The 15716-nt window shown below is 37.2% G+C and overlaps 1 protein-coding gene across 2 annotated transcripts in view; it reads right to left on the reverse strand.

Annotated features, from left to right (window-relative positions):
• The window catches only part of TAFA2 (TAFA chemokine like family member 2), a 482836-nt gene that overhangs the window by 39991 nt on the left and 427129 nt on the right, over window positions 1-15716 (reverse strand). For both annotated transcript variants that reach the window (XM_059403593.1, XM_059403594.1), the window contains exons 3-4: window positions 13407-13559; window positions 12171-12295 (exon numbers count right to left, since the gene is read on the reverse strand). In XM_059403593.1, the coding sequence (XP_059259576.1) occupies window positions 12171-12295; window positions 13407-13559 (278 nt within the window). The remainder of the gene's footprint in view (window positions 1-12170; window positions 12296-13406; window positions 13560-15716) is intronic.

Below are 15716 nucleotides of genomic sequence, written 5' to 3' on the forward strand. Positions count from 1 at the left end.
ATACATTTGTGAGGATGAGGCTAAGAGAACCCCAGTGAAGAAGAAATCAAAGGATGGTAGTAGGTTTATGAAGCATGGGGGACCTTGACATCATTGCACAGCAACCACGAGTGACTATGGTGAGTGGAAAATCACCTGTTTCATCCTGACAGTGTCTTTATCTTTTTGGAATCTCAGTAACTTCAGAAGGCTGAACCCTTTGTGAGAGTTTCCTGGTACTACCAAAAATAATTCTACTCTAGATTTTCTTAGTCCACTGATAGGAATACTTCCCCTTCATGCTATGACACTTTTTGTATCAAATAGCAATGTGATAGAACTTCACTAAATAGGGTCTCCTTTTGCCACTATATAGGCGAAATGTCAACTGGTCAAAAGTTAACATTAATAGCTTTCATCTTAAACCGTACGCTCCTATCAGAAATCCTCAAAGTTAAAATGTGGAGGCAAATAGTTCACATCTATGTTATATATGCAAGGGTGCTCTCAACAAGTTGATTTCACTTGTGAAATTTAATCTCAAACAGTGGTTGACTCTCTGCCAGACATTTGCCTTCAGTAATCTCACAAATCAATCATATGTTGTAATTGAAGTTGGAGGCTGAGATTTCTAATCATGATACCTGTTTAAATTTTTCTGACTATCAGCCAAAGTGTCTGTGGAGAATGTTCAATTTTATTTCTTTCAAGATAAAATAAAAGCATCTGGGTATATGAATCCTAGAAACAGTCTGACCAGATCAACTCTCCCTACAAGTATTCCAACAGTCCTTTCAAGAATAGGTTATTTTAAAGTTGCAAAGTAGAGATTGTCTTCAATTATTTTCAAATATCCTTTGAAAATGAATTTACACTGTCTGGTATTACCAAGTTTGTCTCTCACTCCTGTTCTCTTCCCAGTCCTGTTAAAAGAAAACTAAGAGATTCAAAGTGAAGGTAAATATGTTTGCCACCAGAAGAGAATAAGCAATAAAAGATAGAGTAGTCAACAGTAAGTAGAACCTCAACAGAATAGCCCTTTATTGACTTCGGGCTAATCCCACCATAAATCATGGAAAGCCAACACAGTTGCTTAATATAGGAGCAAGACCCAATAATACTGAATCACAAGAGCTGAGAGTACATTCAACAGCTAAGTAACTCTGATCTTTAACAAGTTCAGTATTAAACATCATTAGAAATGGAATTCCCTGTTTTAGTATAAAATGTTTAGTATAAATTCTTCTTTGTTTTAATTTGGGAATGTGAGTTTTATACCTTTTCAAGTGAGGGACTAATTTTTAATATACATTAATGATTTTTGGAAGTATTCTTTTTAAAGATTTTATTTATTTATTTGACAAAGAGAGATCACAAGTAGACGGAGAGGCAAGAGAGAGAGAGAGAGAGAGGGGAGCAGGCTCCCTGCCTCGCAGAGAGACCGATGAGGGACTCGATCCCAGGACCCTGAGATCATGACCTCAGCCGAAGGCAGTGGCTTAAACCACTGAGCCACCCAGGCGCCCTTTGGAAGTGTTTTATAAGCTTAAAGCATTAATAAATTTGAACAATGTTGTAGGTTTCCAGTATTCTTATTTGATGGCCACCATTTTAAAGTATTTTTCATTTAAGTAGTTATTGCTGTGGCCCCTACATAAAATCCTTCTTTCCCTCTCCCATTTTGTAACTGGTAGAAGACTTTAAAATGACTTAAAAGTCTAATCCAAAAAGCTTTGTTTTCTTATGATAGTATACCCTCAGATACAATTCAGTTCAGTCTTTAGTTACTATATATTAAAGAGACAAATTGAGTAAATTGCCTTTGAATGGCATCAAAATCTGTTATCGTTGAGTTTTAGGAGGGCTGTGGACCATGCAGTATTAAACTGTCAATGTACTCTTATGACACCAGTACACATCTCTGTTCTACCACTTCTGTACATGACAGTGATTTACTGACTTTGTGTCTACTTGACTATGAACTCTTAGACATCAAAGGGCTATGATTTTTTAAAATTTGTCTACCTGAAGCCTACCACAACATCAAGCACATGACTACACATCAGACATGCAATTTATCTTTACAGAGTAAATGAACACATGAATAGACAAGCTCCCCTAGAATGGAGCTTGTTAATTCTACTATATTCTTGTTTTATTTAAAGATTTATTTTAGAGTGAGGGAGAACAAAAGCAAGGGGGGCAGAGGGAGAGAGAATCTGAAGCAGACTACCCATTGAGCGTAAAGCCCCACACAGGGCTTGATCTCAGGACCCTAAGATCATCACTGAGCCAAAACCAAGAGTCAGAAGCTTAAATGACTGAGCTGCTCAGGCATGCTATTCTTATTTTTTAAATGTCTCTTATACTGCATTTTACTTTAAAGAGATGCACATTGTACAGTATTTTCAATGTGTTCCCAATGACACCATCCAACGAGGAGGCAAGTTTTAAGAATATGAAAGTAAATCATATTCAACTAATGGAGTGTGAACTTCTAATAATTTTTACAAATGTCATGCTCAGAAAGAAGTTAAAGTCCACTTTATCTGGTAGGTTCTATGTATTTGTTATATCAATCAATAGCCCAGGTCCTTGGAACTCTCTTTCTGCGTTTGCTCAAACTCTGTGTTCTTTTAGTTTTCCAGTCACTCTGCACATCTCTTGTTCCTCAGCTCACACCTTCTTGTACATTACCTGCTAAAATGTATTTGGTCCTCTTCTCTTTCAACATACTCCTTCTAAGACAGCCTTCTCCATCAGTTCCCCATCATCTAGGGGATAACAATTCCCAAACTTCAGTCTTCATCTCTAGGACTGTATATTAAACTGTCCACTAGATATCTTTATCTCATTATGTCCTTATCAATATTAATATCACCATAAAGGCTAGGCCAAAAGTAGAAGTCTTTGGGAAATTTTCCCTTTTACAGAATTCTTATAGTTAATGAATTACCAAACCCTATTGATTTCACTTTCAGGGTGTCGCTTTCCTATCTTCGTTCAGGCCTGTTTTCTCACATTCTTCTCAACTCCTTGCAGTTGACACATGGCAGACAAATAGATTTTCTGAAGTGTGAATCAGACCCTTTTCTCTCAAGGTTCTTCAGCGGTTTATAATTTCTTAGAGAATAATGAATAACATCCAAATCTTTTAGCCTGGCTTTTAGAAGACTGTTAAACTCAGTGGCCATGACTCCCCAGATACATGTTTATCCCATGAACTGATTTCTATTCCATGAGCCAAGACAGGCTCTTCTATACCTCTGTGCCTTTGTACAAGCTGTTGTTTTGTTATGGTAAAGTGAACTAGCCAACTCTGAATTTCTGCATATCCTTTAAGTCATAAATTGAGGACTCCACAAATGAGGAATATACTATTTCCCAAGGCAACCCATTTAGCATCACCTACAGCTGACACCACAGGAGTTATTCCTTGCCCTTAATTGTATTCCTTGTGGCCACAAAGAACAAGTCTAATTTTTTCTTTAATATGATAGATCTTCAAATAATTTAAAACATGTTACTCCTAGTGCTTCTATTATTTGAAGTAAATATCCACAAAGTTCTTTAGATTGGCCTCTTATTTTTTCCTAGCCCACTAAAAGTTGGCATCAAGAACTTTACTGAGTACCCCATGAGGGTACTGATCATGAGGTCTGACCATGAAAGAGTGAAGCTTGACTCTGCCTTTTGTATTACACACACCTCACAACCAACTCTCCATTATTCAGCGGTAGATTGCACAACAAGGAGGTGGGATTCACTCTCATCATAGAGAGAGCCGGGAATTAGGCCCCAGCTTTCTTTCCCTATACAATCTCAGCACCATTCATAAAGCATTTGGAATTCTGAGTCTGGGGGAAAATTATCTTTTATTTTTCAGCTATACTTTCATCCTGTTGTCTATAGTAAGAAAATGAAATTGGATCTGAAATCAGTATGAGTTTTAGATTCCATAGAAAATGTATGAAGGATAGAGGAGAGAAAGAACCATGAGGGAAGATTACTGATAGTTCTTCATAGGACTGTCACTCACCATAGGAAGAGGAGAAGGCATAGAACCACCACCAGCTAGGTTTCCTTCAACTTTCCATTATCCTCTCCAAACCATAGGAAGAGAAGACATAGAACCTCCACCCGCTAAGGTTCCTTGAACTTTCCATTATCCTCTTCAAGTCCCATGAGGTACTGTTCTTTTATTAAGGCATGCCAGATGACCAAAAACAGATGAGAGTATTGTTGCTCCCAAGAATAGTTACCTCTGAACAAATATCAAGCTCTGCGGGGTTAAAAATATATCCCTAACATAATTTTAATCCTCAGCCCTCAGATAAAAAAAAGAGATGTTACCTCCCCACTTAATTCCCAAGACATAAGCAAGAGCCTAAAGATGTACCTCACAGTTGCTAATGAAGTTCTGCCATCCCCAAACTAGATTCTATTACAACATGTGAACATTCACAACTAATTAGAAGATTATAATCACAATATTCATAATAATGCCTAGAAATAAACACCTGGCTCAGAAACTATAGAAGCACTTAAAGGAACTTCAAAGTACTTGTATGTTGCCCATTTTTTATTTTAATTGTAAAACTATAGGCCAGGTTTTGGAAATATAGTCTTGTTGATATATTTTTTTAAGTCTTCACTTTAATTTCCAATAACTCTCTAAAGAAATACCAAGGGAGACACTCCTGGCCCCATTAAATTATTAAGTAAGCAGCTCTTACATTTGAAACACCAGGTTTAAATGTTACTTTTACTAGTGCTACTGCGTGGAAACCTATTCTACCTACCTACCTATGAGCTCATTATCTAGTTGAGAAAAAACCCTTCCATATATTAATTCATTTCTGTCCACATCTCTTTAAAAAAATCTTGATGTTATCATAGTAATTATATAGTGCCTTAAATACTTTTCCAAGTGTCCCTACCATTTGAGATTTTAAATCTTTTCTAATATCAGTGTCACTCAAATCTACCTTTGCTACTACAGTAAAAACTTTTTACTTACTCTTAATAAACATGAAGTTCAAGACATTTTACTGCATTTAATTTTCCATTAAAGGACCTAGACCTAGGGTGCCTGGGTGGCTCAGTGGGTTAGGCCTCTGCCTTGGGCTCAGGTCATGATCTCAGAGTCCTGGGATCAAGCCCTGCATCAGGCTCTCTGCTCACCAGGGTCCCCCCTCTCTATCTGCTTCTCTGGCTACTTGTGATCTCTGTCTGCCAAATAAATAAATAAAATCTTTAAAAAAAAAAAAACGGACTTAGACTTAGTGGATATTAATGCAATACATAAGACATACTTTTCCCATACTTTTCCCACAGTTGTCTCCATTTTGCCTACTGGAAACTTCATTCTTCTATGTACTCAGGACAAAAATTTAAGTCAGTTGTGATATGCCTCCTCTGACCCTTCCAATTCTAAATTCAACTAGTTGCCCTTGCTCATTCCACTCCAGCCACACCAGCATCATTGCTGTCCTGTGAATGTGGGATTCCCACAACAGCTCCTGGATAGGTCCTTTGTATCTATTCTTCCCTTTATCTGGAAAGCCTGTCCTCTAGGTGGCCATGTGCTTCATCCCCTACCTCCTGCAAAACCTCAGGCAAATATGCAAGCTCCCTTGCTCAGCACTCTCCATTTCCCTCAGCCTTTCCTTTCTTCCATAACACCTATCATCATCTACCATACTATCTACTTCACCCACTTATTTTTGTCCCCCTCTGTGTGATAGGTAGAATTCTAGAAACTTCTGTCCCATTACTGAAATAAACACTAACCTCAATACTGTTGTGAAAGGACTTTGCAAAGTCATGAAAGTTGCTCACTGGCTGACTTTCACATAAGACGATCACCTGGCCCTCAGAAGCAGAAGAGTAAGGCAGAAGAGAGCACGTACAAGGGCAGAGAGATCCAAGGCATGGGAAAGACTCCACATGTCACGGCCAGCTTGAAAAGGAATGAGGGTGAACAGGAGAGCAGACATTCTGACGGAGGTGCGAGAGGCTCCTGGATGATAGCTACCAGAAAAATAGAAATCTCATTCCTGCTCTTACAAGGGATAGAATTCTGTCAACACCCTGAATGAATTTAGAAGCAAATTCTCCCTGTACAGCCTCCAGCAAGAAAAACACAGCCCTGCTGTGAAAAGATGAAACACCCCATATTTTCAACTTTGTGAAACCCAGAGCGGAGGGACATGGAGCCAGGCTGGGGCCCAGTCTTACCTACAGAGAATAAATGAATGTAACGGTAAATCCCAGAATTTGCAAAGGCAGCAAGCAAAAACTAATACACGCTATGAGGATATATAATCGATGAGGGCACGGATCCCCATCTTGGAGTTTTCTTCATGCTGTGTTGTAGAACCTAGAATAGCACCTCACAACACAACAGACAATAAATACTTGTTGAATGAATAAATGTACACAGTATACTCATTCTTTCCAATGAAATCTATATTTTACAAAATGATAGAATTTTTTTTACCCCAAAACATAGAAAAAAAAATATTAAAAATGTAAGAGGTAAATTGATTTGAAAATGGTGTAATCAGTAGATTATATCTCTGCAAGCTAGTGGCGGCTGGCTACCACTGCCTAAAGTACTGGTTTTCAAAATGCACGTTGTAACACAGAGGCAGGTCATGAAATTAGTTTATGGGGTTGAGATAGGTAAGAAAGAAGGAAATAAAACAAAAAAAATTAGAATTTTAATTTCAGTGAGGGATGTATATGTGTCTGTGTATGCACATTGGATCACACTATAAGATGTATTTCTTACTGCAAGTACTGTCAAAATAATTGGAAAACAAGGGTCAAAAAGGTCACTGTACTCTGTGCTGTGGACCAGGAGGCAATTTAGGGCTTGACCAGAGGTGAGATGAAGACAAATGAATGGTGAATTTGTCTGTTAAGAAAGGGCTGATCAGGAAAGAACTATACTATCCTGAGTCTGTGATTAAATTTCCAAGGCAAGAGAGAGCGCTATGGTTGAAGAATTCACACAAATTGCACCATCTTAAGGTGAGGAAATGAACTTTTTCCTCTTGCTCCATGTTTTTTGTTTTATTTGTTTTATTTTGGGGCTTTTTTTTTTTTTTTTTTTGCCTTGGGGTTGGAATAGTACCCCTGGACAGTGTTCAGGTCCACCCCTCGCCCCATCACAGAACAGTCACTGAGTTTTAGTATAAAATCCAGCAGCATCTGGAAGAGGATGCCTTGAGGCTTTAATCAGTAAAGCATCCTAAAATGCTGTTTCTTTTCTCCCTTGGGGAAAGGAGTAAAAACCCAAATACTTAATCTATCTTCTAAGATTAGGCAGTTATTAGTGTCGTATAAATTTAGCTGGAAAGGAAGTTAAAAATGTCCTTGGCACATGGAACCAAAAAATAAATCCTGGTTAAAGGAACTCAAAATTGAATCTAACTCAATCTCCTCATTTATTTTGCAGATGAGGAGGCTGAGCTAAAGGTTTATACTATCCCCATTATTATAACAATGTTACTCTTATACTTATCCATGATTCCAGTGTTGTCAGTGGACTGCATATGGATAACAAGAATAATGCAACTGTACAGTGTTCATTCCCCCACTCTAGGGCATATGCCTGCTTGGCAGGGACCATGCCATACATCTTTGTACTCTCATTAGTGCCTACTGTGGTTTTGGAAATTAAATAAGATAATACCTGCAATACACTTTCTACAAGCTAAGTAAATGCCTTCATATATGCTTTTGTTGCTTTGATTATAATAAGAGCTTTGTTATTACAGGATGTTTATGCATAGGAAATTCTTAATACCTGTTGATTTTCTTTGCATTATTCACTAAAATGAAATCATATTTTATGCACTTAAAATCCACTTAGACTTGAAGAGATTTTAGAAAAATAGAGTTCTAATCTGCTTGAGGCACTTTAAGTAAATTAGTAAAGATGAAAGACTTCCAATTAGTTAAAAATTACCCAGAAAATGTCTTAAGTATATGAAAAGTAAATAGACCTAATCACATCTCTATGTGATTCATTGAGATGAAATATCTAATGAAAATACAGACTCTTGCATACTCTGAAGGTCATCTTTCTTTAGGGAAGAACCAGACTTAAGAACTGAATGACCATTGGTGTTTGGAACCCAAAGCCATGGCCATGAGCTGTGAATTCTAAAATCAAAATGTGACTTCCTTTAGGAGATGTTTCACAGAGAAAGAATATCAAAACACTAAAAGAAATGAATCAGAGTCTATTTTTGCTAAGGATCCAACAATGTTATCAAAGATTTTTTTCTCAAATCTTACAAGTTCTATATAGCACCTTTCACCCCTGCTACTTTCATATTATATAATTAGTGTATAATTATGTGCTCTTTCACACTGGAAAGAATATTCTTTTATTAATGACTCTTTGAAAAGTTCTTTATTATTTATCTTTGAAAGTGAGTTTGAAATCAAAGGGCTTTCATGACTTTAAATTTGGAGTTCTTAAAAGTAATACAATAGGTGGTTACAGAGATCATAACCAGTCCTAAATTTCCACCTTTAAGGTAAGAAATAATGTTCAGGAAACAAATGTTGCATCCTCCTTTCCCTCCCAATTAAATGTTTGGGATACTGAAGAACATGATTGCAAAATACTGATATTCCAGCAAGGGTTTTCTTATTCTTTGCCTTTTCTCCCTTGTTGGGACAAATAGAAAATGGGATCAGAATAATAAGCTTCTTGAATCTGGTACAAAGACAGAAAGGGGATATAATTCACATTTATAGTAGGAAGTACAATGTAAATTCCAAATTAGTCTTAAATGAGGAATTCACCCAGCCCATAATCTGTAGTCAATTCTGGAAAGTACCACCACATCTCTGCTGAGGCTAAGCAAGTCTCATTGCTGTTTTTGGCTGACTGCTTTTTTTCTAACATTCGGCTTACTGGAGCACTCCAGATTGAATATGGGCAATTAAAAGGAAGGGTGTACATTATTGCAAATTTTAATCATTTCTCGAGCCATTTTGCTTGCAGTGATAATCCCACAAGACCAACATATCTTGCATAAGAAACTCAGTTGGCTTTTGGCTTCGAGCAGCTCTTAGGTTACTTTGTAATCTATTCATGCTTAACTTCTGGACTTTCCCCATTTGTGGCTGAAACCTGCCAAATCAGGGCTTCAGTGGCTGCTTGGCTTGCCACGACTATGGCTAACTTATTTAAGGCTGACAAAGGAGCAATAATGCCAATGAAATGAATAATGATCAGAATTCTTCTTGATTATTTTGCTGCTATTTATGTGGGGCAGGAGCTACCTCTGTCCAACACTTCCGCGGTGTACAAAGTAATACTAGCCAGAGCTATTTCAAAAATTTGTATCTCCTATACTTTTTGTACTATTTCAGTGGAGAAAGCAGAAGTGTAATAACCTGATGACCTTGGAGACTTTGTTTTTTGAGGCCTCAGGGAAATTGCTTATCATCCTGAAACACTCAAAACACTCCACAAATTGCTTATCATTTTGCCTAGCCATTTGGAATACCATAACGTCCCTTCAGTTGGAAATCTCTATATACCTTCTTTCTCACCAACAATCTTTTTCTTGTAAAGAAAACAAGAGATAATAATTTACTTTGTACTCAAGAAACTTTGTCTTCGAGGATCACTGGTCTTATATATGATGATTTTTCCTTATTCTAAATGAGAATCACAGACTCCAAGTTGGAAGGAATGTTTGTGTTTATTTTTTTTTAAGATTTTATTTACTTATCAGAGAGAGAGGGAGAGAGAGCAAGCACAGGCAGACAGAATGGCAGGCAGAGGCAGAGCAAGGAGCCCGATGTGGGACTCGATCCCAGAATGCTGGGATCATGACCTGAGCCGAAGGCAGCTGCTTAACCAACTGAGCCACCCTGGCGTCCCCGAGTTGGAAGGAATCTTAAAAGTGATTTAATAAATACCTCTGGTGGGGGGTCGGGGGAGTAGGAAGAGGGTGGTTGGGTTATGGACATTGGGGAGGGTATGTGCTATGGTGAGTGTTGTGAAATGTGTAAACCTGACGAGTTACAGACCTGTACCCCTGGGGCTAATAATACATTATATGTTAATAAAAAATTAAAAATTAAAAAAAATACTTCTGGTGGCATGAGCCCTTTCTACATTATCTTCAGGGAGGCCCTCCCTTAAAAGCTCTTCTTCAGGGCAAAAGAGAAATAAAGAGGAAATACAATCTACTCTGTGTGGCCTAACACTTTATAACGGAAACGAACGGGAGGAACTAGATGATGGTCTTCCTCTCTCACAAGTTCTCAGCCTCTCATCCATCTTGTTTAATTACATGATGAAAACCACTTAAATGTGAAGCATTGCAGAGACTGAATTTTAAGTTTGGACCCTGAAAATGTGGCACAGTAAGGAAGGAAGCAGCACTTCTTACACAATTTACTGTGGGAATTTAGATCACATGGTCTTGACCTTTTCATTTCAATGATCCAGAAAGTTAAAGATAACTTTAAAGGTCTACCTAATATGAATAGAATGATAGGAAGCTTTCCTCACTATTACTTAAGAATAAGTTAAATTATCTAGTTTAAACTGCAGGTTAAGAGATTGGGTTCTGGAATAACACTGCTTGGTTTGAACCCTGGCTTCCTTGTTCATTGGCTGTATGACCTTGGGAAGTCACTGAAGGTTTTGAAACTTTGGTTTACTCATCTGTAAAAAGGAGATAATAATATTATCTTCCTCACTGGGCTGTTAAGAGGATTAAATGAGCTCATTCACATGAAGTACTTTGTTCAGTTTATGGCATATGTTTTAAGTATCCAATAAATGTTAGCCTCCTCATGTCCATTGAAGTAATAAAAAACAGAGTTTAGAGTGTAGTTTTTGTTTTTTAATTTGTTTCAGAATCTCAGATCTTCAGTGAATTTCCATGAGTGCTATTTTGGACTAAGAATTTATAGTGTTAGGAAAGGAAATATATTCATTCTATAAATAACTTATAAGGAAATTTTATATTGCCAAGGTTGTTTTTAATAAATCAATATGGTTTATATCATGTGCTAACTGAATAATACAATTATTCTAATTAACTGATCATGTACTCTGTGGGTTTTGGAAAAGTATGTCAGCATTTAGCCAACAAAGAGAGTCATGAATAATAGGATAAAATATAAAGTTATTATTTCTGCTATTAGAAACTTAGTTGCTTTTGTGTATGTCTGAATAGCCAATGTGATCAACATGTTATTCAACAGACTGAATTATATATCTGATAGGATTCAAAAATAATTCTCTTGAATATGTCCAGAGAGGTTTTAAAAAAAAAAAAAACTGCCATTATGAAACAGTATGGTAAGTTAACTCGTCTCTGGTCTTATGTTACTTTTTATAAAATAAAATCTTATATCATTATTCTATTCTAGTCCCCAATTATCCAGTTCTAATCAATAGTCTGCTTTCCCCTCAAAGCAAATAGCAAAACAAGACAGAACTTTCATTTGCTGATTCTACAGAAAATTTAAATGCTGCCCATCCAGAATATCCACGGAGCTAATTAGGAAATCAAAGTTTAAAGCTAACCATTTTCACTTCTCTCCCATGTCCCAGAAGTCAATCATTGCAAGCTGAAATATATCACTGTCCGAAGAGTATTCTTTTCATATTGGCCCTGAGATTTAGAAACTCTTCTTCATAACTCATTACAAGGTTAACCATTAGAAAACCATTTTTTGACCCAGAAAACAGGAAGATCAAAATAATTACTTTCATAAAAATGAAAGACTCTTAGTTGGGAAATTGTATTGAGTCATGTATAAAATAAATTCTTTTTTCTTTCCCCCAGAATATATTCAAATTACTGTCCGTTAGAAGAATAAGAGATTGGGGTCACCTTCTCAGCATTTAACATGCATCTTCAGGGGGTTTCTCATCACTGTCAGTATCTCATGAAGGGGAACACACAACATTAATTCATTAAATAACATGATAGTTGATGGCAATCTACAGAAGATGCTATTCTGAGTAAAATTAAAATGTGTTGTGAAAAAAAATGAATTAGGAAGAAAATGGAAGGGTGTAGTATGGAAAACTATACTCTTCATTGTACAACCATCACTTAACAATGTTACTGTGCATGTCCACAGTCTATGAATTCAGAGACATTTTTGCTTTCCCAAGCTAGCTGTCCACTTACCCTAGTTGTTTTCACTTTATTCCCAGAGGAACAGCTCCATCCTTTCCGATCTGGAAGAACTTTACATTCCTCTCCCTCAAGACATGGCTGCATATGGCACCACCATTTCTGTTCCACTATTGAAGCTACAGGAGATTTAAAAAAAAAAAAAATCAATTCAGTGTTTTCTATTTGGGCTAGTTAATTCTCGGTGTGCACTTTTAAAGAAGAACAAAGGACACCGATTTTTCCCAATAGTGGTGAAGACTGGGTTTTGAAGCATGCTTCTCTTTTTGTCCAAAGGGGCTAAATCCTTCTAGATTTTCTGACTAAAAGAATTTTAATTTTAAATTTTCATTTATTGTGGCAAGAACACTGAACATGAACTCCAGCCTCTTAACAAATAATATTTTTAATTAGAAGCACATTATTGAAGGATATTTTCCTGTGAATGTACAGGCTTCATGAAAACTAATATAGTGGGAAGAAACTTACGTAGACATATGCATGCACTGATTCACCTAAATATATAAGACAATGAACCTACTACCAGTTTAGAATCAACATTTTAGAATTAATGTAATACTTCCCACAAGTAGGCTAAAATTAGAATATTAGCATTAATGTAAGTTTTTTTTAATTGTGGGCAGTAACCATCATCACAAGGAATGAGCCATGCTAATAGGAATACTTAAATTATTTTTTATGGTAAGAATAATTAAGTAGACCTATACAAAGATGTATGTCCTATTGTAATTAGGTGAACTCTCTAAAAAAAAATTAACATTTTGATGGATCTCCATAAAAATCAATATTTCATGTTAAGTCAAATTACAAATTCACTTATCTGTATGGTGCTTATATTTTCATTCTTAGGAACCACCCATGGGTTTACATCATACTGTTTAAGCCTCTATTTTCTCTTCCCAATTAATTTATACACACACACACACACACACACACACACACCTTTCACTGGTAAATTAGTATTTGATGGTATCAAAGTAGGAAGCACATGGACTTGTTGGAACCTCCCTAGAATGCCTTTCGTTATAAAATTGAATAAGGTCTTAGACCTCCTTCTAGAGGATTTTAGATTTCAGAATGCCCCTCCCCCTGATCAATAATCTCTCATCAAGCACATGATTTATGGTATGATCCCTCAGGGTTGACCACAGTCAACAGTATTATAGTGGATTTCCAGGTCTACCCAGTCCCCAGCTATATGACCACCATGAGCAATGGAAGAAGTCGTACCATCCACACAAGATGGAGCTGCTCGCGTGGTGCCTGCCACCTGCCCGGGGAAGCAGGAGCACTTGACTGTTTGTGATCGCTCTTCTATCTTGTTCTTATTACAGCATCTGTGGAGTGCCACCACTTCGCAAGTGCCCGTTTTAACATGATGAGCTGCACAAACAAAAATAAGAGATAAGACAACATTGAGAAAGCTTTGGCTTCTCCTCCCCCTTTATAATGAGATGTACATTAAATATAGCTCTATAACAGATTCCCCCATGCATGAAACTAGAAATACAATGATGCTGACTCCATAATGCAGATTTGATTTCTTTTCTAAATGTGCAAGGACCATTTCTATCAGTAAATGCTTGGTGAAGCAGGAACAATTAGTGACCAGATTAGAATGAGCTGTAAAACAGTCTGAAATATAGAGACAATATGTGGCATCGTCAAAAACCACTACTTATTTGCATATGACTTTTTTGTCCAACATGTTAATCAAAGAAAGGCAAACCCTTTGACAAGGTGCCCTGCAATGGTGCAAAAAGCAGACCTATTCTCAAAGTGGTGGGTTAGGGGAGGGTTAAGGTTGTGTTTTTCTTCTAGGGGTAAGCACAGAAGCCAGACAGGGAACCTCTTTTTAGGAAGCAAGGAGGTAAAGGGTGGAACCCATCTCCTCAGTATTCCTCTGCCCAGTTTCCCTGGGAATTAACTTACGGGATTCTTGAAATTGCTGCCATTTTCCTAGAAGTCCCAGGCAGCTTCAGCCCCTAAAATCTTTTCTTCCCATCTTGCCACCAACAACCATAGCCAGAATGTGGATGGATTTATATCTAGCCTGGGAGACCCATCCAATAAGCTGCAAGGCTTCCCCCACCCAGTCACTTAACCTGGCAGTAAGGCTCCTGAATGGTTGGGTACTTGGGACTTGTGGACCTCACTTATCACATTAGGGCAGGTTTTTAGTTTGCCTTCTTTTTCTTTCTTTTTTTTGGGGGTGGGTGTAGCATTTCATCTTCAAAGTATTAACCCTACTTTGGAACAATAAAGTAGAAGTTTTATATGCTAAAAATAAGTTTAAAATCAAATATCTTTTGAAACACAATCCTTTCAGAAATTTTTAAAAATGTGATATAAAAACCAGATCTGAAATTATTTAATAATACAGACATATTGAGGCCCATTTTGTAGAGATCAATACATCATATATTTATATTAATCTTCCCCTTGGGGATGAATATTACTGTGTAAACAGGTTAGACATCTTCCTTAGATCTTGTAAGAGAGAAAAAAAATCACACATATTGTCCATTCCTCCATGCAAGACCAAGAAACTTGGGTGTGACATATGACTTTGACATGGGATCCTTGAACTGTCAAGAGATACCATTTCCAGTGCCGCAAAGATTTTCCCACCACTGTAGATACAAATGGGGATTTCTCTGTGTTTGATTCAAATACAAGTCTATCTCTGTGAAAGTTAAAAGTTTGAGAGTCAGACTCTTGTGCTCTAGAAAATATTTTCTTAGCTAAGGATGATTCGGTTTGGTTTAATTTATTGAGTGTTTTGCATTATATTGTACAAGTCATTATGCTAACTCTTTGTACCGTACTTAATCACATTTTAATTGAGTCAATATCACACCTCAGGTATGGTTCTGAGTACTAGGGATATAACCATAAAAAGGAGGGACACAGTGCCTACCTTCAGAGAGGTCATATTCCTGTGTAGAAAACAAATTATAAACCCCTGTGAATGCTTAAAAAAAACTAGATTTTAAGCTTCTGGAAGGAACTGCAGTAAAGAGAGATTAAGCAAGAGGGAAGGAGAGTGTATTTTTATGAGGGCCAGAGAAGACCTCTGTAAGGTCATCTGAATGATGACCTGAGATGAGAGGGAAGCATCCATTATGAGGATCTAAGAAAGGAAGAGTATTCCAAAGAGAAGGAGCAACAAATGATAGGGAGCTGAAATGGGGAAATGTGTGGTGTATTCCTAGGACAGTCTCAGTCATCTGGGTGGCAATGGTGTGGTTGAGCAATTGCGAGGTCTAGGGAACTGTGTTCAGAAATGTGTCTTCTTCAATTTCTTTCATGAGTGCCCTCCAATTGCACTACTGGGTATTTACCCCAAAGATACAGATGTAGTGAAAAGAAGGGCCATCTGTACCCCAATGTTTATAGCAGCAATGGCCACAGTCGCCAAACTGTGGAAAGAACCAAGATGCCCTTCAACGGACGAATGGATAAGGAAGATGTGGTCCATATGCACTATGGAGTATTATGCCTCCATCAGAAAGATGAATACCCAACTTTTGTAGCAAC

Source organism: Mustela nigripes, chromosome 6 (assembly GCF_022355385.1).
Source record: "Mustela nigripes isolate SB6536 chromosome 6, MUSNIG.SB6536, whole genome shotgun sequence".
NCBI lineage: Eukaryota > Metazoa > Chordata > Mammalia > Carnivora > Mustelidae > Mustela > Mustela nigripes.